General features: G+C 47.2%; 3 protein-coding genes across 7 annotated transcripts; all 3 read right to left on the reverse strand.

Moving 5' to 3' along the window:
• Positions 1 to 15: 15 nt before the first annotated feature.
• clip1b (CAP-GLY domain containing linker protein 1b) lies at positions 16 to 14,414 on the reverse strand. Of its 5 annotated transcripts, none has more exons than XM_057018645.1 (23): positions 14,249 to 14,414; positions 12,850 to 13,030; positions 12,245 to 12,625; positions 12,040 to 12,167; positions 11,753 to 11,877; positions 11,463 to 11,664; positions 11,126 to 11,323; positions 10,942 to 11,045; positions 10,764 to 10,824; positions 9,746 to 9,850; positions 8,830 to 8,991; positions 8,452 to 8,547; positions 8,090 to 8,147; positions 7,926 to 8,011; positions 6,867 to 6,941; positions 4,955 to 5,061; positions 3,543 to 3,576; positions 3,344 to 3,381; positions 2,459 to 2,564; positions 2,214 to 2,376; positions 2,082 to 2,134; positions 1,898 to 2,006; positions 16 to 1,820 (listed from the first exon to the last, which is right to left on the reverse strand). In XM_057018645.1, the coding sequence occupies exons 2-23, from the start codon at positions 12,956 to 12,958 to the stop codon at positions 1,588 to 1,590; spliced, it is 2,733 nt and encodes a 910-aa protein (XP_056874625.1). In that variant the 5' UTR covers positions 12,959 to 13,030; positions 14,249 to 14,414; the 3' UTR covers positions 16 to 1,587. The 5 variants fall into 5 exon arrangements, with proteins under 5 accessions (XP_056874625.1, XP_056874622.1, XP_056874623.1 ...); XM_057018642.1 differs by having other exon boundaries at positions 16 to 1,819; positions 1,894 to 2,006; XM_057018643.1 differs by lacking the exon at positions 14,249 to 14,414 and adding an exon at positions 14,080 to 14,208 and having other exon boundaries at positions 16 to 1,819; positions 1,894 to 2,006.
• A 130-nt stretch (positions 14,415 to 14,544) lies between these two features.
• Positions 14,545 to 16,297, reverse strand: LOC130517061 (hydroxycarboxylic acid receptor 3-like). Its single transcript, XM_057018658.1, has one exon. The coding sequence runs from the start codon at positions 16,158 to 16,160 to the stop codon at positions 15,144 to 15,146; it is 1,017 nt and encodes a 338-aa protein (XP_056874638.1). The 5' UTR covers positions 16,161 to 16,297; the 3' UTR covers positions 14,545 to 15,143.
• A 248-nt stretch (positions 16,298 to 16,545) lies between these two features.
• On the reverse strand, positions 16,546 to 19,399 carry denr (density-regulated protein). Its single transcript, XM_057018662.1, has 8 exons — positions 19,246 to 19,399; positions 18,441 to 18,553; positions 18,334 to 18,353; positions 18,140 to 18,224; positions 17,704 to 17,793; positions 17,171 to 17,287; positions 16,951 to 17,090; positions 16,546 to 16,833 (listed from the first exon to the last, which is right to left on the reverse strand). The coding sequence occupies exons 2-8, from the start codon at positions 18,544 to 18,546 to the stop codon at positions 16,789 to 16,791; spliced, it is 603 nt and encodes a 200-aa protein (XP_056874642.1). The 5' UTR covers positions 18,547 to 18,553; positions 19,246 to 19,399; the 3' UTR covers positions 16,546 to 16,788.
• Between the last annotated feature and the right edge of the window lie 75 nt (positions 19,400 to 19,474).

A 19,474-nucleotide genomic window follows, 5' to 3' on the forward strand; every position in this document is an offset into this window, starting at 1 on the left:
AAATCAAAGGACAACGAGGTTTTATCATTTCTATTAGACAGTCGGGGACCAAACAGCACATTAAAAAACAGTGACGTTCACCACACCATCTGTGAAACAGGTTTACAGTCTATACAAATGAGCCTCGGTCTCATCTTAAACAATCTTATAAACAGGGCAGAAAAATAAAATGTCCTCCACATAAAAGCTTATTTTTCTTAGTTTGTTCATGGCACTGCTCAGTCAACATGTGCGAATATACACTGTTACCCCGGAGGAGTCGACACGACCCCAAAATTGTGCTTCGTGACGGTCGCGTTAGGAGGGTGGATCAAAGGACTTTTAGGAAAATGTGCTTTTATTTGACGCTGTGAACCTCCGTGGACAATGGGGCCTGGCCTCAACAGTGACAATCAGCTCGTTATCTGAGCCGGATGTCGTTGGACTGAATGTTTAAAGTGGGACAGTGCAAAAACTGTGCGAGTCGTGGTGCACTCGAAGCCCCCCCGTCACCCCCGCCAGCCTATTTCTGCCACGGCTGGGTGAGAGATCAGACAATAAATAACAAAAACACGCGGACGGCGACAAACGCTCGCTGCGTTTCAGCGGTATTGATGCCGACCGGAGGGAAGGAGCTGCACGCGGATGTTTGAGGGCTGGAATCTGCACAAGGTCCCAGCGGTGGGACGACCTCGTGGAGCCGTTACCAATAAAAAAAGAATAGAACTCTACGATGAGCACCTTCGTACCCGCTGCTGCGTGTTAATAATCTATAGAACGAAGTGGAAAATACTCCAACAACCCATGAAAACAGTGAGAACAAGCTACAAAGTAGTGAGTCAAGCTAACACCACTGTCAAAGGGGGAGAACCCAGTTAGACTACTGGTTACTACAGGTTACCAGAGGATGACGGAGTAAAAAGTAACCAACTAGTAATCTGCAGAAAACCTTTAAAGATCAAAAGGAATTCTGAGAATAGTGTCAATAGTGGTTTTGTTAGTGGTAAAAAAGGTGAAAAGGCTTTGATCTTTTGAAAATGTGCTCCTTAAAAGAATTAACACAGGGCCTTTTTAATGGAAATTCATGTTTTAGCTCACTTGTGGGTTTTTCAGTGGCTGAAGTGTCTGAAATGCTTTTGGAATTTTGAACTAATGCTGATATTTTCTGTCTTTTCCTGCTCAAAATTCGGTTTGTCTTCAAATGCTTTGATACTCCGACGACTGGAAATAGAGCCTTGAAAGTATTTACAGAAATGTGCTACAGAAGAAAGACTGTTGGGTCTTCCAGGTGCTTTTTCCCTTCATTAGGAGCTGTGCATCATTGTTGGGGGGGGGGGGGCGAAGCAACAAATAAAGCCCCCCCAAAAAACCCCTAAAACTTAAAAGCAAAAGGTGTAAATGAATAAGTGCAGATGTGCAGACAGATTCCGCTCTTCTGAAGGTGGATATTGCACAAAAGCAGCATATTTGGACGAGCTATCTGGAACGAGTGAGCACTGATATGCATAAATATCATAGAAAAATACACTCTGGACAAATCTGGAGCGTCTGTCGGGCTGAGCCGAGGAACAACCGAGGGAACGGGAGGAGGAGGAGGAGCGGGGATCCCTAGAAAGTCTGGTCATCGTTGCAGGACTCGGTGGCGTGGCCGAAGGCCTCGCAGATGTCGCAGTAGGGCCTCTGGTCCGCCGGGCTGCCGTGGTAGGCGGTGTGGGGCACGGAGTCGGGGCTCTGGGCCTGGGTCGGGCAGTCTTCGGTGTCGTGGAGGTCGAAGCAGTCGCAGATGTCGCAGAAGAGACGCGGCGTCGCCTTCTTCTCCTGCTTGGAGACGCCGACGAAGCTGGGAAAAGGTTCCGTGTTAAGGAGCGGGACCGCAAGCGGCGTTTAACCGAAAACGCTGGAGTGGCGCCTCACCCGTCGTCGTCGTCGTTGCCGTTGAACTCGGCCAGAGCCAGCTTCTTCAGCTTGACCTTCAGCTCCTCGTTTTTCCGCTGCAGGTCCACGATGACGCTGTTGAGGAAGTTGATCTGGGGGAGAGGAGGGGGACACGGGTGAGAGCCCCCACCTGAACTGGCGTGACGAGCGGCTGTTCCTGCTCTTACTTGGCCCTCGGCGAACTCCTTCTCTTCCCTCAGCTGCTCCAGAACGGCGCCCCCTGCAGGCGGACACGGGGAAAGAAAGGTTGACGACGATTATCACGGAATTCTGCTGCCTTCTGACGGCGGCCTCCTCACCTGAGGACGGGGCGCCGCTGGCGTCCTCCGAGGCCTTGGTTCCCACGAGCCTCTGCTCCAGGCTGTGGACGCGGCCCTGCAGCTGAGCCTTGTCCCTCTCCAGGGTCTCGACCGCCGACTGCAGAGTCTTCGCCACGGCGTTTTCTCCTCGCAGCACCTCGATCTACGGGGAAAAAAAACCCTGGAGTCCTTCACGCTCGCTAGAAAAGGCCGACTGAGATGGAATGACGTTCACGGAGGTGCACCTCATTCCTCAGAATCTCCAGTTCCCGGTCTTTATCAGAGATGAAAGCTCCAGTGGACTTCTGGAAATCGAGCTGGCTCTCCATTTCCTGATTAGAGACGGCGTCTCTGAAGAAACGAAGGACGATTTCAGCACAAATGAGACAAACGACGCAGGTAAACCAGGAAATGGGAGCAGAGAGGCTGGTTTTCTCCCTCCGGTTCCCAGTTTGTGCTGGGAATGCTGCGTCTCTCCAAGCCTTTTCTTTCTGCTCCGACTCAACATCAGCTGTCAGATCAACTTCATCTCCTTTTCCTGCCACTTTTAACTGGAAACTTTCATCATCCCTTCATCAAACATTCACTCTCATCCTCTGCGGATGGGATTTGAGAGACGACACCTGAGTTTGGTTTTTGTTCACAGAGAGGCTCTAAAATAAGACCAAAGAGCAGAAAGCTCACAGAAACGTGGAAATATGTGGAAATATGAGGTTTCAAAGCTGCAGAGAGCAAATCAAACCTGCTTTTAAAGGCAACAACCAGCCAGATTCTGAGCAATTTTACCTACGAGGACGACAGAATCAGCACTTCAGGATAGCTTTGATGTATTATAAAGGAAGACTAAATAGAGTGAAAATAAAATGAGCTATTAATTAATCAATGTCTTGGGGAGACCTGGAGGAACCTGTACAGAATCTCCTCATGGTAACAGAAAGATGCAGGGACACGCTCATCTAAAGCAGCTTGTGATCAGACACTGATCAATTACCTATTTTGAACAGGAAATACAGATAAATGTCTTCCTGAATGAATAAAAAAACTTAAATCTTTAAAAGTCAATCCATGAAGCTGAATCTACTCAGAGAACATTAATATTGGCTGAAATGAAGAATATTTTAGGGTCCTACCTGGTTTTCATGCCTCTCTGCTGGAGGTCGGCGCTGCGCTGAGAGGCCAGCACACAAATATAGAGATGGTTAAACGGGAGCTAAAGCTGTCTGAGCTTTAAGGCTTCGCGGCAGGACGTAAATCCTCGCCGTGCCAAAACCCATTCATCAAATCAAATCAAGCTTTTGGATCTGAAAGACCAGGACGGATAAAAGTTACCTGAGACTTGTGGGAGGCCAGCTTCAGCTCCTCACTGAAGGGAGAGAGAGAGAGAGAGAGAGAGGAGTTGATGCTAAACCCTCTGTGACGTCTGCCACATGTTCAGGACCAGAACGTCGTGACCCTTCACCTCCTTTACTTTAACATTAACATCCATCCTTCCTGTGCTGTTCTCCTGATTTCAGTATTCTTTTCATTGCATACAAGGGGAGAAGCAGCACAATGGAGGGAGCACAGCCTGAGCGGTGGCGCTTCCAGCTGTTCGCTACAAACGCTCCATTGATCACACACACACACACACACACACACACACACACACACAGATGTCACAGGGACAGCGGTGGCCATGTTGGAGCCAGGCGGTCCGGGGAGGAGAGATGAAGCAATTACATAACGGCAGCGGAGGCAGGAAGGATGTGCCCCAGTGAGGACGGAGGAGCGTTATTGTTGGAACAAAGCCTTTAACGCCGCTCCTCCAGGAGGAGGGAACAGCTTCTGTGCATCTGTCCGCTTCCCTTCAATACATGGATGACTCCATCTGGAGCTGTGACATCACAGCTGAGAGCGGCGAGGACTCAGCGGAGGGATGACGTGAGGACCCAAACACCGCACGTGTGCCAACGCATCCCAAATACTTTCATACACACACACACACACACGCTCTATAAATAGACCTCGACATCACGCTGCTTGTTACTGATGTCACCTTTTATCACGGAAAAGCATCATGCAGGAGCAGGCAGAGTAAATATTCCTCCCCATGACCTGCTCTCTTCTATCTGAACTGTCCCATTAGGATCTAAAAGCCCCATTGTCTTCAGGGGGTGTATTACATCATTAGTACTGGTCTCCCTGAGCACTGCTGGGGGTCTGCAGGGCGGCACTTTCTACCACCGTGATCAAAGACTCGACGCTCCGCCGAGCACAGCTGCAACTACGTCACAGATTTAACACATTTCTGCAAAAGTATTTACGACGTTCTCAGGACTCACTCAGGAGTTCTGATTACGAGGGGCCGTAAAGCCCAGGAGAGTTATGATTTTACTGTGATTGTGGAGTTGTTTGGATCAGGCTCCACTCCAGCAACGTGCCCACAATCACATAATAGCCGCCGCAGGCTAATCACAGGCAATTAATGCAATTTAGAGCCTATTTACAAGCAGGAGAATCTGGAGGGTTACAGATGGAACCACTTTGACTCAAAATTTCAGAGTGAGAGCGATGCAGACCCTTTTTATGGATTTGTAATGTTTAAGAGCTGCGGTAAAAAAAAAGAAGAAATATGAAGAGTGTATTTTTAATGATCTGCACAGACCTCAGGGGAGAAATTCTGAGCAGCAGTCAAATGGGCTGGATGATTCAGGACACCTTCAAAGGGGACCGATGCCAGGACAAAACACATTAGTACTCACATTTCCATGCAGAGGACCCCGATACGCTGCTTCTCTGGGCTGCTGCCTTCCCTCGACAGGATGAGCTCTTCCTGGAATTTGGAGTTTTGCTCATTCAGCGTCTCCAGCTGAGCAGGGCCGGCAGCAGGAAGCCATTTAGAACGTAAAGGCATCGCGTCAGATTAAAAAAGGCAAGAGCTGAAAGAGTTCCTGTACTTGATTGGTGGTGAGGCATGTTTACCCTAACATAACGATCAATAGAGAAGACGCCACTGAATAACGTGTAAGGAAAGGTTCTTTCTAAACGGTACACCCACTACAAACATCTGACTTGTTACAAATCCTTTTAGGCACGTGCCACTTTTAAATGGGCACAAATCAATGATTAATTAAAACAAACCGATGGCTCTACAACGGTCTCCAAAGGAGCCTGTCCGACAATCTGCTGCGGTAGAAGAGTTGAATCACCGTCGACTCTGACTCTGTTTTGGGTTCTTGCCACTTTCACAGCGTCGATGTCTTTACCCTCAAAGATGCTCTGACGTGCACGCACACATAACAGCACAGATACGCAGCATATACACACGATACAGAGGTGCACAAGCGGGTCAGAGAAATAAACTCATCGACCGACAGAGGAAAATAGATATAGAGGACAACCTGACAGCAGCGCTTGGCTACAGTTACAGAGAGTGGCAGCGGGGCTCAGAGTTCCCCGTCTGCTCCCAAAGCAAAGCACCTTCTCCCACCTGGTAGTGAGACGAGTAGATGTTAGCGGAGTAAGCCTGATGCAGAGCAGCTACGTCCATACCTGCGCCGCTCAGCAGTGCTGGATCCCGCTCCTCGCTCACTTGCTAAACAGTGACGTTGCTATGCCAACGCTCCTCTCTACAGACAGCAGTGAGCGCAGACAAAAACAAGCTGGGCATCAATAAGCCATCGCATCGCACCCCCCTGGCCGTGCGCGGCTGTGAGCGGGAGATGAGGAGAGCGGCGTCTGAGCGGCGTCCTGCTCTCCCTCAGCACTCCATTATGTAAGCATGAATTAGCTCCTCCCACCCCCTCCACACTCTCACACACACACACACACACGCACACAAACAGCTTTCTGCTATCTGACAACATATGCCAAAGATCTACACCTTTCTTTGCAAGGAAAACAATCCAAAAATTCAGAAATAACAAAAAAAATCTAGTCACTCATGAAAAATGAGAAACTAGAAAGGTCACCAAAGTTTCTTCCTGTCGTCCAACCGAGGCTCAGCCACCAGACACATTTCAGGATTATTATTTACTAAAATGGAAACAGGTCCTGTTTGAAAGCACACAGGTCTCACTGGAACAATCACACAAGAAATACACATAAAGTCAGATTCTAAGACACCTGATTACAGGTTAATGTCACAGGTACAACTGTGCAGCCGCTTATATCCAACAGATGAGAAGATCATGTCAAATGTTCTGTACAGCCAAGCACATTTACACACACACACACACACACACACACACACACACACAGTGACATGTGCAGTATTACATCATAACTCGCAGCGGCCCGTGGCTGAGCAGAGGAGCAGATGTAATATATAAATATTGAATAAAGACTCTGGTTTGTGCCTGTTTGTGTCCACTGGGACTAAACTCCTGTTCTCTCTGTTGTTTCCTATTTTTGCTGCACCTACGTGGACGCCGACAGTGTAATAGACTGTACGTAAACCATTAATTAATCAACGGGGTAAGATTAACTATAAATGACATTAGTGCTTGAAGCTAGCACGACTCATATCCACCTCAAGTGTGTGACTACATCCATTTTGGGAAAGTGCGTCGCCCCGTATCCTCAACATTACAGGAAGAGCATCATGAACACTCCATCGGCCCGCTCTGATACGAGCTGTAAAACAGGTGACAGAACAGCTTCACCTCTGCTCACCTGTGTTTCCAGCATCTTCTTGTCACTGGTCAGCTGCTCCACTGACAGCGCCATCTTCTCTGACTTTTCAGTCGCCTGGAACACGTTTGTGAGAGTTACAAATACTGGACTGGAACCACAACTATTCTGGTCTAGGACTCCTGCTGAGGCTGCTTTGCTGCTAAATGCTCTGCATATTTACCAGCCAACTTTTGGTTCTGAGCAGCTAGTTTACGGTGGGTGATGAGGAGAGCAAACAAGCGGCTGAGATCTTTCTGACCTTTCCTACAAAGCTGACATCAAATTTACTCTCAAGTTATGAGGCAAGCAGAAAACCAAGGACAGCACACAAAAACAGCATTCCGCTAATATACTGGAATAATCAGAGGCCATTTACTGCCGTGGCTAAAAGAGGAAACACGGTTACAGTCGGCCCGAGGCTTGTTTGTAACGAGCTCCGTGAAGCAAAAACAGGAAGATGAAAGCTTCCACCTCAGGGAAAAACAACAAGATGCGCCCTTAAAACAGCAAACTGGAGTTCCACCAACTATTCTTTACCTCTGCTTCATAAATCTGCAAAGACAGGCAGAAACAGGTTTTTACAAAATAAAAGCGGGTGACAAATGAAAGTGCACAGAAGTGAGCACAACTGGCTGAATGAGGAGTCCACGTGTGCGTGAACTTCAGAACTCAAGTGTAATGAGAGGAACATGAGCACGTGGGTGTGAGGCATTTGTTAAGCAGCAAAACCTTAGCCCGAGGCTATCGTTAGCATCAGCGTGGAAGCCTGCCGGAAAAGGACGGATGGATTATTCACGAGTTCCAAAAGCTGCTCGCTTGGGAAATTTTCCGCATTTTTGGTCTAAATGTCCACAAAGGCTGAGCAAGAAAACGTGCTGATTCATCAACAACCAACAATGTTATTTACTCTCCTGACAGTGCAGCGCCCTTCATATCTCCACCGATACGTATCACATCATTATATAGGCATGAACACTCATGAAGTGAAGTGATATATATCCAGTATAACGCAACCATGACAGAAGCCTTTATAGGTGGGAATTGGAATCCTGGTTTCACCTGTTTCAGCTCCTGCTGTCTGCACAGATTCTCCTCCTTCAGGAGCTGACAGTCTTTCTTGGACAGCTCCACACTCCGCTCCAACTCTGATGGGAAACATGACATCGAGTGTAACGAACGGTTTGTCACAGGTTGGGGGGAAAAAAGGATGCTAAGATGTTCACCACGGCTGGTCTTTGCCATCCTCCTGCACTCCTCCTCAGCATTTTCCAGCTTTTGTCTCTGAAATGCAGAAAGCATCAGCTTGACTGAGCTAATGACGTACGGAGGGACATTCTTGTCCCCTGAGCTAAGCGGGGAATAATAACTGGGCCCAGAGAGCACTGCAACATTTAGAGATCAAATGCTCCTCTTAATGAGGCCAGTTACACACACACTAACACACACCGGCTCCCCGTCATTAATGCCAGAAATCCTAAATGTTTTTCAGAGTTAATCAACTAAAGATTATTCTGATATGATTCCGACGTTGACGTTAGCGCCGCTGTGCTTGTCACCTGTAACGATGGGTCTCGCTGGTTCTTACCAGGCCAATTAGCTGCTGTTCCAGGCAGCTTTTATCGTGCTGCAAAGACTGGACTTCTTTCTGTTTGCTCTCCACATCCACGCTCAGCTCACTGATCTGTAAGACACACAGTCCAGGACAGACTTTCGCACATGTACATCTGAGCAGAGTCATATATTATGTATGATTATGGTGGCTTTGACAAACATACATAAGGAAGCATAACGGGGCACCTGTTTACCTTCACAGGCTTGTAAATAGACACTGTACAGTCACACCTGTTGTTTTTTTTTGTTCAAATCATGCCATTAAATGCAATTAATATGCATTTAACAAGCAGGCTTTCATATAGTGCAGCCACTGGCTGGGGAAAACAGGAGGTGAGATACTTGCACATACCTTTTTCTCCTGGGACTGGGCCTGGACCTTGAGGCTGCTGATCTGCTGCTGGGACAGAGACGCAGCGTCCTCCTTCTGCTGGGACGCCCGCAGCCTGAGCTGCAGGTCGGCCACCTCCCGCTCCAGCTCCATGATCCTGGAGCGCTCCGACACCGTGGCCACCTGCAACACAACAGACGGAGCGCACACGTGAGGACAAAGACGAGGAATAGAGCCCGAGATCTCTGCCAAATCATCACGCTTATTTCATTACGCACAGACAATATATTCAGTTTAACTACACTTCTTTACTCAAATAAGATGTTTACTACATTTAGCAAAAAGCCTGATAAACAAAATCACAATTCTTTGTTTGTTTGCTTATTTATGATATGTTAACTGTTGTCCAGAAGCTACAGATCTCTAGAATAGTGTCCGTTATATGTTACCCGTGTGGTTAATTACTGAGCTACAGTAACATTATGTTGGGTTGTCCATTTTAATTAGTCACTTGAGTCATACGTTGATTGTATGTATTTTAGATTCGAGTGAATCATCATTTCTAGTCAGTATTTATCGTGTGGGATCGGGAATTCCTTCATATTATGTTTGCTGCTCTTTTCATTTGCTGCAAACCAGCAACTGATTTGTCCCGGAGCCTTAAAACCTTAAACCAAAAATGACAACAATGAAACAAAAACTGAAAACAGCGTCAACTGTGCTCCGGCAACTCAAAAGCTCGCATGCACAAATGCAGATTTGGGTTAGAAGAGAAGCTCAAAGCTAAAAAGTCGTTCATTCCCCCTCCTAAACAAAGCCAGAAGGTGACATTTCTCCAATCTTAAGGCAGGGTCATCGTATCCTATATGTCATCATTAAAGCAGCGGGGGAAGCGGGTGGCTCCGTCCTGCTGTGGGACTGGGAGTGGCAGCATTACCCTAGTGTCCTCTAAATCCCTCTGGAGTTTTTCAGCTTTGGTCTTTTCAAAGAGCAGGCTCTGCTCGAGCTCCTTTATGTGGGCATGCTCCAGCCTGGTCTGCGTCTGTTAGTGAGAGAGCAGGAAGAGAAGGAAAAACAAACACTCACATGCCAGCTCGGTGCCACAAAAGCAAACAAGAGAAGGTCAGTACGTAAGAAAAGGCTCAGGCTTTCTTCCAACGCATTGGCTGGTTATAAAGACAAGAAAGATCTGTTAATCACTCATTCATCTGAGTTTGTTATTCCAGCAACTTTCAATTTGTAGATCAAAAATAACCCAGGAAGTTTCTCTGTCTTCCATTTCCACAAATTTGCTTTGATTCTAGAAGCTGACAGAGACCGAGGAGAGGCTGTAAGGGGATGGAGCAGAGGGAGAGGAGGAGATGAGAGCATTCGAGGAGAGTCAAGGCGAGCGGAGACAAACGCAGCTTCTGAGAACAGACGCTGGGATGACAAGATGCTGAGGGGAAGATAATTCAAAGTGTTGCGGATGTGTGGAGAAATCCCAGGTTTGTGGGTGAATTAAACATGAGTCCACAGATGGAGGGTCTGAACAAGAGCGCCAATGAATGATGCAAACAGGACAAACGCAAACAAATAAAGCTCGTAGACTTCAGAGGAAAGGTGCGGTGAGTGGTCACACATCGTTATACTCCCCGTGTTTGCTGGAAAAAATGCAACTTTCCAAAACCCATGTTGAGTTATTCTACAGTTCTGTGGTCCTCTGAACACTAGTGAAGGCTGATGGTACTGGGGCAGGTATTAACTGTCTCAGAAGTTTAAGTCTTCATCTTTGAGCTTCTCAGAAGGAGCTTTTAGTGGTTTCCTTTGTTTAGGTAACTCAATAAAACATATTGTGTCAATAATTCACACGAGCTTCATCAGGAAGTCATGAGTCTGAGAAGTGGTGGAATTTACAGCTTAAAAGTCGAGAGAAGATGTTTAATTGAGCGGCAGGTTACGTAACCGGGGGTTACCTCCAGGTCCCCTTTGGTGATGCACGCCTCTTCCACACGGAACTGCAGATCTTCCACTTTCCTGTCAAACAGGGACAATCATGAGGTCTCCTCTCCTGGGTGGTTCTCCACAGGTGTTTCCAGACACCCAACTCTCAGCTGCCATCAGAGCTGCTGCTGGACAGGTCCGACCACCCACCTCTTCTCCTCCTCCAGCTGGTTGAGCAGCTCCACCTTGTCTCGATCTGCAGCCTCCACCAGTGAGCGCAACTGGTCTAACTTGGCCTCCATCTCTACTGCATCCTGGGAGACAGAGAGTCAGAGACCGGGATCACCTTCCCCCTCTTTCCTTTGATCAACTGGCCGAATGTGCAGCGGCCGACCTGATCCCGTCCCTTCCTCAGCAGAACCAGCTCCTGCTGCACCGCCCCCGCGTGGCTCGTTGCCTTTGCCACCTCGCCTCTCTCCAGATCCCTCTCTGCCAGCAGCTGCTCGATGTGCTGCTGCTTCTCCTTCAGGGCCTCCTGCAGCGCCGTGGTGCCAGAGATCTTACGGGCGTAGCGAGCCGACGTCTCCGCCAGCTGGAAAGATTGGGGGTTTTTTTTAACACGATTACAACACTTATAATTCTCTTTAAATCAGGCTGCTGTCAAATAAGGAAGAGACGTCCGTAGCCAAGCAGCTGCAGCTGGACTGATGAAGGGGCAGGACGAGGCTCACCAGTCCAGCTCGGCTCGGTTTGCCACTGAACGAGGAGTTGGCAGAGCTGAGCGAGCTCATGGAGGATGCACTCGGGCTCCTCTTGAGGAGAGACCTCCGCTGGGAACTCTTGGTCTTGGTGGGGGTGGTGCAGGGGAAGCCGATACGCGTCACCTTGTGGACCGGAGCGAACAGGCCGTACCTGGGCATGCACTGGAAGTACCTGAGAGGAACACAGAGGGTCTGGCTTCAACCCAAACAGAAACACTGACGTAGACCCACCAGCTGTGCTGTGCTTCTGTTGCTTTTACCTGGTCCCTGCTACCGCACCATCGTTCTTGCCGAGCGGTTCGTCTAGTTCCACACCACACCACTCTCCTTTGGCAAAGTCTGTCTCTCCCAGAAAGCGAATCACTCCCGCCTTTGTTCCACCAACCTACAATAAATAATGTTCACATATAAAAAAAGCTACAGAGAGCACTCAAATACGTTGAGATGCTTGGAGGCTAATCTATAAACTTGTTATAGAATCCAACAGGCTACAGCAAAGAGCTGTGCAGTTAGTGAGGCTTCTCCGATTGTCCAGCGAGCCTCTTACCAGCACACGCTCTCCCAGCCTCAGCTCCCTCTTCGTCTTTTTCTGGGATTCGGGGTCTGACAGGTTTGACGCTGACTCGGTGGACATTTGGTTGAGCGCAGCAATCGTCTTTATGCCGCTGACCTGACCTGATTGGATAAGATACGTACACTTAGCGTCCTGATAAATGCCTTCTCTGCAGCGTAAGCCTCTGTTTGACTATTACCAGTTGATGTAGTCCCGCTCGGAGCGGGTTCACTCGTTGCACCAGCAGCAGGCTTCGGACTGGCCTGTGTTCCATTCATGTCCTTCTCCGGCATCGCAGTCTTTGACAGCTTTGAGGGCCGTGTGAAAATCCCCCTCCCGTCCTCGCACTGGAAGTATCGGACGCCCGCTACGGAGCCGTCATTTTTCCCTATGGGCTCATCGAGGACAATCCCGGCCCACTGGCCAGGAGCAAACTGCGTGCTGCCGATGAACTGCACATAGCCGGGCTTGTCGCCGTTGACCCACACCTTGTCTCCGATTTGAAATTCCGCACTTCCCTCTTGGGTTGGAGAGGCCACGCTGCCAGGGGGTTTATCAGGAGGAACGGGCTTTGGAGCGCCTGCAATTGAGATGATCTCCTCACAGCCTCAGGTGGAACTGCTTACAAAAATACTCACTGGAGTTCACTTCAACAGGGGCTTTTCTGTCGCCCAACAGCAGTTTGGACTTTGGAGCAAACCGAAATCATTGCAGAGAGACAACAAACCTTAAAAACATTTGACAGTGGATCAGTGGCCCCCGACACGGCCCCACATAGAGTTCTACTTCTCAATCATTCTTTACCTGAAGATGGAGACGTTTTCGATGGAGCCCCTGATGGACGAGCGATTTTACTGGGAGGTTTGAGCCCGCTGGCCTTCCCTGGCCCACTTGTGACTCCTTGCTTTTCCATGACTTGGGGAGGGGGCAGGCCTGATGGAAGTCGGGGGACGAGGCCTTCCCCTCTACCCCGCAAAGCACCACTCTAAGGGCAGAAAATGTTCCCTGAATCAAAGCAGTAACGGACTCTCTGCCTTTCTATACACCACCCTCAACACTCCCTAATATGTGTTATAACCGTATATTAACAAATCTAATATAATCCTCGCTGATAGTTATTACTGTGTAATCACCGTGATACGAAATGACGTTACACACGACCCCTGGTACCGAAAGGACAAATATAATGAAAGTAACTGTCTTTTCTTGCTCGTACATTTATTTCTCTGGAAGTTTAGTTGTTTCCCCTCCAGCTCCTGTCGCTGCTGCACAGCCGCATCATCATAATCACAAATTATTCTTATGGCAGAGGAGCCACACTATAAATACCGTCAAAAGTTGCATTAAACCATGTTTAAAAGCATATTTACATGACGTGTAACCAGACGTTGTTGCCAGAGAGGCTGCGGGTTTTCGTGATATTTTGCACGCAAAGCAACCATTAAAAGCTTAAAGGCTCTTTAAACAGATACACTAACAACGTTGATCTTTTATTATATCGAATATTGTTCAGAATTGCACTTATGTAACCTGAAACAATTGGCCAGCTCCTCAAACGAGCCAATTTCTGATCATCTTATTTCTGCAGCTTGAAGCTGCCCTTTGTCTGCTGGACGATTTCGCACTTTTGATGCATAAACAGGCAGGACAAAAGGAGAAGTGGTGTCTGCTGGACCGGTAGCTCAGCACGGCTCCCTCCACCCAGCTGGTGCAGCCGGACCACCACAACAAGCACAGCCGGAGCTGTCAAACCCCATCCAGCCCGCAGCCCGAAACACGCTCCCGCTGTCGGCGGCTTGCCTTCGCAGTGAAACTCCCGGTCCAGCCCTGGAGCTGGACATAAACGGAAGGCAAGATCTACGCCTCCGTGGTGTGAGCGCCGCGCAGATGCTGACGCTGGTCCGTGTCGCCCGTGTCTGGGCTCGGTTGCCGAGACTTGCTGCATCTCCGGCGCCACTAACTTGGGTCCAATCAATCACGACTTTTGCTCAACACCAAACCCGCTCGATTCAGACAGCCCCCAACATGTCTCACCAAAGTGCGTTACTGCCCAGCGCTTTAGTGCATCTTTCCGTGGGATATTTGGTTTCCCGGCTGAATTATTCTCGCTCCCTCCTGGAATGCGCTCCTCCAGCCACAGCTAGCTAGCCCCGCGTTAGCAACGGAGCGCAAACTCCGCTTAACAACAAAAAAAACAACTAACCTCTCTGCAGTGGCAATAAAGTCACGGAAGAAATGTTGACAGGTGTGAAGGGAGTTTTTGTGGACGCTTGCGTTGCCTCTCAGTGGGGCTGGTTGTCGGTAAAAGGATGCCGTGAGTAGGTGTACGGTACCTAACACCGTTACATGTTTTCCAGCCCAGCCCCAGAAAGACGTCACACTTGCTCCCGATGCTCCCTTCACATGTCCGAACGTGAGCTCGTATAGCCAACAACTAATATGTAAAAATGTTGTTTTATTAAGCAAAAGCGACCAAGAAAGGAATAAGGAGGATGCTCGTTTGACACAACAAGTCGCCGCTTGCGTTTATTTGGTGCGATCTAAATTTTACAGTTCGAATATGTACAGCAAATAGGAGGGAAAGAGCAGATGTATTTTTTCACCGTGTGGGATAAAATCCGAAAATACGCCAATCTACCACAGTCTCGTGTATTGTCCGTTTCCAGACGGCGCTGCGCCGTTACAGAAACTTCACGTTCACTGGTGAAATATTTACAGCAAAAATAGAGTAACTCGTTCGCTATAACGTGCAAGTTGAATGCGGTTGAAAAGGTGAATCTTCGTATTATGCATATTAGGATCTCGACGGCCGTTCAACATCATCGCGGGTGAACAACAGATGTGAATCATGTGACAGAAGAGTGCAAAAATAACAATATGGTGACTCAAACAAGACGTGTTTACAATCGCTGCAGGAACTGGAACTACAATGACCAGAAGGGAAAATAAATTTGGATCAATTTTCAGGCATAAAGTTTCAATCATTTCTGCAAAGTCTGCAGCCTAATCGTCTGAATTGCCCTACTCATTCCCAAGCCTCGATCTACAACTTTTAAATCTTACTGTTTACAATTTTTAGAGAACACAGCCAGACCTGTTTAAATCCTTCCATCAATGGTGGAGACGTCATTCCCAGAAGATTCTGGATCTTTCTCCTTCCTCCTCAGCAGCTTGTTCAGAAGCTTTCTGAAAGTGCCACTAAAAGCAGGGCTTGAAAAGTAATAAACCAGAGGGTTGAGGACGCTGTTGAAGTAGGTGAAACACACAGATGTATAAAAAGCCAGGTTGGCTTCTTGAAAATGTTGACATTCATTGTACCACACTTTAAGGATCCATATAGCGATGCGTGAAATGGTGCTGGGGAAAAAGCAGATAATGAAAATTAAAGCCACAGCCGTGACAAACTGAACAGCACGCTTGATCTTTCCGCTTTTGTCCATCGTCCTGTTTCTGTCTTTCAGTTGCCAGGTTATTCTGAGCGTGCAGAAGGCCACAATGGCAGTGGGAAGGAAGAACTGGACGATGTAGAAAGCATTGTGCCAGGTGCTGAGGGGGCTAAAACCCATGCAGATGTTGAAACTCTCACACTGCGTGCGGTTGCCGTTGATGAAGAAGTGCTCTTCGAACAGGAGGTAACCTGTGGCCAGACAAATCAGACCCCACAGGCCAACGGAGACACAGAGGGCGTAGCACAGGCCCATTTGGTTGATCCTGTTCCTCGGGTGGACGATCTTCAAGTAACGGTCGACGGCCACGGCCGTCAGGAAGAAGATCCCCGCCGCGCGGTTTGCTGCCAGCAGGAAGAGCAGGATGCGACAGGCGGCATCGCCGTGAAGCCAGTCCTTCCCACGCCTGTAATAATCTGCCCTGAACGGCAGGCAGAAGAGCACGATGGAGTCAGCGACAGCCAGGTGGGTGAGGTACACGGAGTTGGGCTTCCACGTGTCCATGTAGAAGATGAACATGGACAGGGCAACAAAGTTTCCCATCAACCCGAACATGAACTCTAAAATCAGGATCGGAGGCAGAAGCTGGTCCAGGATGGGAGCCTCGAAGGCGCAGCACTCCGACTCAGACCCGTTCATCGTTTGAGCCGTCGGCGAAGGCCAGTTCATCTGTTCCACAGCCTAATGTCAACACAGATATGCCGCGCGCCGTACCAGATGGCTTCTTTAGAGGGTAACTGTTTGCGCACATGCAAATTTTTTCACCGGACAAACAGTCTAAATCATGAGTGGGGCGTCTGCGCACTTTGGCTTATCTTTGGGGAAGTGGCACTGACCCAGAGGAACATAGAAACAAAGGCTAAATGATATCTTCCTAAGGTGTGCGCACTCATTAAAATACTATTATACAGGGGAATCAGTTCACTCGTGGGGAATGAGTCGAAAACAAGTGCCTGCAGCCACTTAGCTCCCATAAAACAGGGCAAAACAAGTTTCCACCCTGAAATATAGAGGATTTTAATGGTGACGAAAGATTACAACTGAAAAACAAACAGAAAGGGGAGACTGAAATTTATTAGCCTACAGATCGCATGAGTGAAGAACATTTTGGGAGGAATTCATGTCATACGGTACCACACCTTTGGCAAAAGACAGAAAGCAGTGAGTGGCCAAGTCCGGAGTTTTTCTTATCGGTAAATAAAATAGTTATAAAATGACTCGATGTGTACATTTGGCCGAGTTGTCGCTCTTACAGGTCACATCCGTTTCAAGAAAAAAAAAAGTGCATATTTGGTCTTCACTTCTTGACTTCCCCCAAATCATCGATGCTGTCATCATCCACCTAGAACAGAAACACATGTTCTGTCTCAGCACCGAGTTGTTGGAATATTTCAGTAGAACAAGACCCAAACTTTCACTGAGCTAACGGGGCAGCGTATCTGGGCAGGAATGAACTCACCTCAGGCCACTTCTCTTGAATGACGTCAATGATGTCATCTGTAAAATCTCCCTGAATGATTATTTCATCCTCTGCTGTAACTGAGGCACCACAAGAGAACTTTTGGGCAAAGAACCGCTGAGCCTCTTTAAGATCAATGTCTGCGGAAGAGGAAGACGCACCTTTGAGATTGAGAACAAAGGGCTGAACGGACAGATTAAACAGTAAAAACACTACTTACCAAATGTTGCCAGGCCACAGACCCGTGTGACATATTTTTTCTTGGATCTTGGGATTTTTGCTATCGTCACTTTCTGAGGAACCGTTTTCTTTTTCTGTTTAATCTGGCCTCTCCCACCTGAAAATACATAGAAATGTGTAAAACAGAGATGTATTAGGATTTACACACCTTTACAAAGGAAGAGAACAAACCAACCTGTTGGATCACCTTTGAGATAATCAACAGGATGAATTCATTATTTTCATGCTGGAATCCAGCATTCAATATTCAGGATAAGATCAGTGACTTGGAGAGAATAGTGCACGTTCCCCATTTATAATACTATCAGCATCACTATATAATGTTCAAATGACATGCAAACACTTCCTGTTGCTCCTGTAGGACTTAGCAATTCGACTGCAAACTGTGAGTTTATCACATGACACACAGAGAGGGTGTGATGGCTCCTTAAAGACCGATGAGACGATAATTGTCAATGCTGCTATATTTACGCTTTTAACATATTTACGTAGCCTCATATCTGATGACTGTACCTCTCTTCTGTTTCTTTTTCTCTTCATCCTCGCCTGCAGGGGGAGCGTCTCCAGTGCCAGATTCCTGCTTGGGTGCATTTCCTCTGGGGTCAGTAGGACAAAAATACAGAAAAATGTGAACAACTTGGCAAACAAAACACTCACAGGACTGGATAAACGTTATGGGTCTACCTGGATGATGCTGACTATTAGATGTTTGAAGTGTCTTCCAATTTTGTAATGGAGCTCTCAATACACCACGATAAACTGGTTTAGATTTACCTTTTGAACAATTTATTTGACTTTCTAGTGTTTTCATATTTAGGATTTTACAGTGAGATTATTTAGGTCAGTTATGGTGGTTATTTTATTGTATTGTCATCATGCTGTCTAGAATGCTCAAGCATGCTATCAGTATACATTTAACAAGTGTTAATCGCTCGAGTCTGACACTTACCTACAGTCAACTTTGCAAAAACATCAGGAAAGTTTTTCTCAAGCCACTGCCGACATTTTGCTGGCTCGGGCATGTACTCACAGTACTGCAAACAATAATGAGGATGCAGTTATAACCTCAGCAACGGCTTCAATCTCCAAATAGTTCTCATTAAATGCTTCACACGAGACAATTAGTCACAGAGTTGAACTTACCTCTGTAGGCAAAGAGCACACTAGAAAGACAAAGCAAAATCTGTATCACACTGTGAAAGAGAGCATGAATAAACACCAGAAGAATTTGAGCTACTGCATAAATGTACCTCCACAGTAAAGAACTTTCAATGGGTATTTTGAATCAGGGTCCATAGACCCTTGTTCTGATTTGCTCTCGGAAGAACCACAGTCCATCTCAGTAGTAGCCATCATAAATTATCTATACAGAAAAAACAGATACAAAATACAACAGTGTTAAACTGTAAATTAGTCGGGGCATGGGCAGAGATATCAAGTTGACATCACATTTTACTGTAAAAAAGGGACCTTTTGGTTACACAGAACCCTAAAAACATCTTGAACTGATATTCTTAGAATCTAATGTGGTCATAAATGCAAAAGACTCCTTCCAAAATTACTGCACATCATCCTAGCCTAAACATGGCACAGCTATGCAGTCAGCAGGTACATCAAATTCAATTAGCGTCATCGAGCTAACGTCAACACAAAGCTTATATTAGCAGAAATAGCACCCTGGTCAGTTCCCCTGGTGCCATTTTAAGGCACGGCTCCAGACCATTGGCCCCTTAAATATGATCTAAGGTGCCACAACTAGCCTTGGCTAGCTAACTTAACACATGCAGCTCTGTGGTATAAGGTGCACCATGTCACTTACAATGATTGTGCAATGTAGACAAACTACCAAATCGGATATTTTTTCTCCTGGGGTCTTAGGGTGGAACATTTCCAAATGTTGTGTCACTGGCTTTATTCATTAAATAACTTTGAATCACACAGCTGTCAACGCTAGCGCATCAGTTTACTGGGATTTAGCTTAGCTGCTAAACATCTTGATAACGTACAGCAACAGAACAAGACGCAGTAGTATGGATGATATGTCGAGTTACGTACCCCACAAAAGTAACTCTTATTAATGTCCGCTCCGTAAAACCACCAGCATTTCTAGCGTTAGTCAAAGTTTAAGGAAATCATTCTTATTGAATGAGGTACAGTTGGTGAATGGTGATATACTTTGAGCACGCCTTGTAACGCTTCTTATTCGGTTGATAATTGTATTCACTAGGTCGCAACAGCGCCCCCTCTTACTCGGAGTGTGTAACTACAAGCAAATACGTTGGTA

Source organism: Takifugu flavidus, chromosome 20 (genome assembly GCF_003711565.1).
Source record: "Takifugu flavidus isolate HTHZ2018 chromosome 20, ASM371156v2, whole genome shotgun sequence".
NCBI lineage: Eukaryota > Metazoa > Chordata > Actinopteri > Tetraodontiformes > Tetraodontidae > Takifugu > Takifugu flavidus.

Bases quoted from the DNA above. Each gene is read 5' to 3' on its own strand.
- clip1b (XM_057018642.1), bottom strand. From the start codon at position 12,958: ATGGAAAAGCAAGGAGTCACAAGTGGGCCAGGGAAGGCCAGCGGGCTC. The intron at 8,148-8,451 runs GTAAGAACCAGC...TCTGCATTTCAG, and splicing joins AACAGCAGCTAATTGGCCTG to AGACAAAAGCTGGAAAATGC. The intron at 3,382-3,542 runs GTAACTTTTATC...CTGGCCTCTCAG, and splicing joins TGGCCTCCCACAAGTCTCAG to CGCAGCGCCGACCTCCAGCA.
- LOC130517061 (XM_057018658.1), bottom strand. From the start codon at position 16,160: ATGAACTGGCCTTCGCCGACGGCTCAAACGATGAACGGGTCTGAGTCG.
- denr (XM_057018662.1), bottom strand. From the start codon at position 18,546: ATGATGGCTACTACTGAGATGGACTGTGGTTCTTCCGAGAGCAAATCA. The intron at 18,225-18,333 runs GTAAGTTCAACT...TATTGTTTGCAG, and splicing joins TGTGCTCTTTGCCTACAGAG to TACTGTGAGTACATGCCCGA. The intron at 17,288-17,703 runs GTACAGTCATCA...ATGTATTTTCAG, and splicing joins GAAAAAGAAACAGAAGAGAG to GTGGGAGAGGCCAGATTAAA.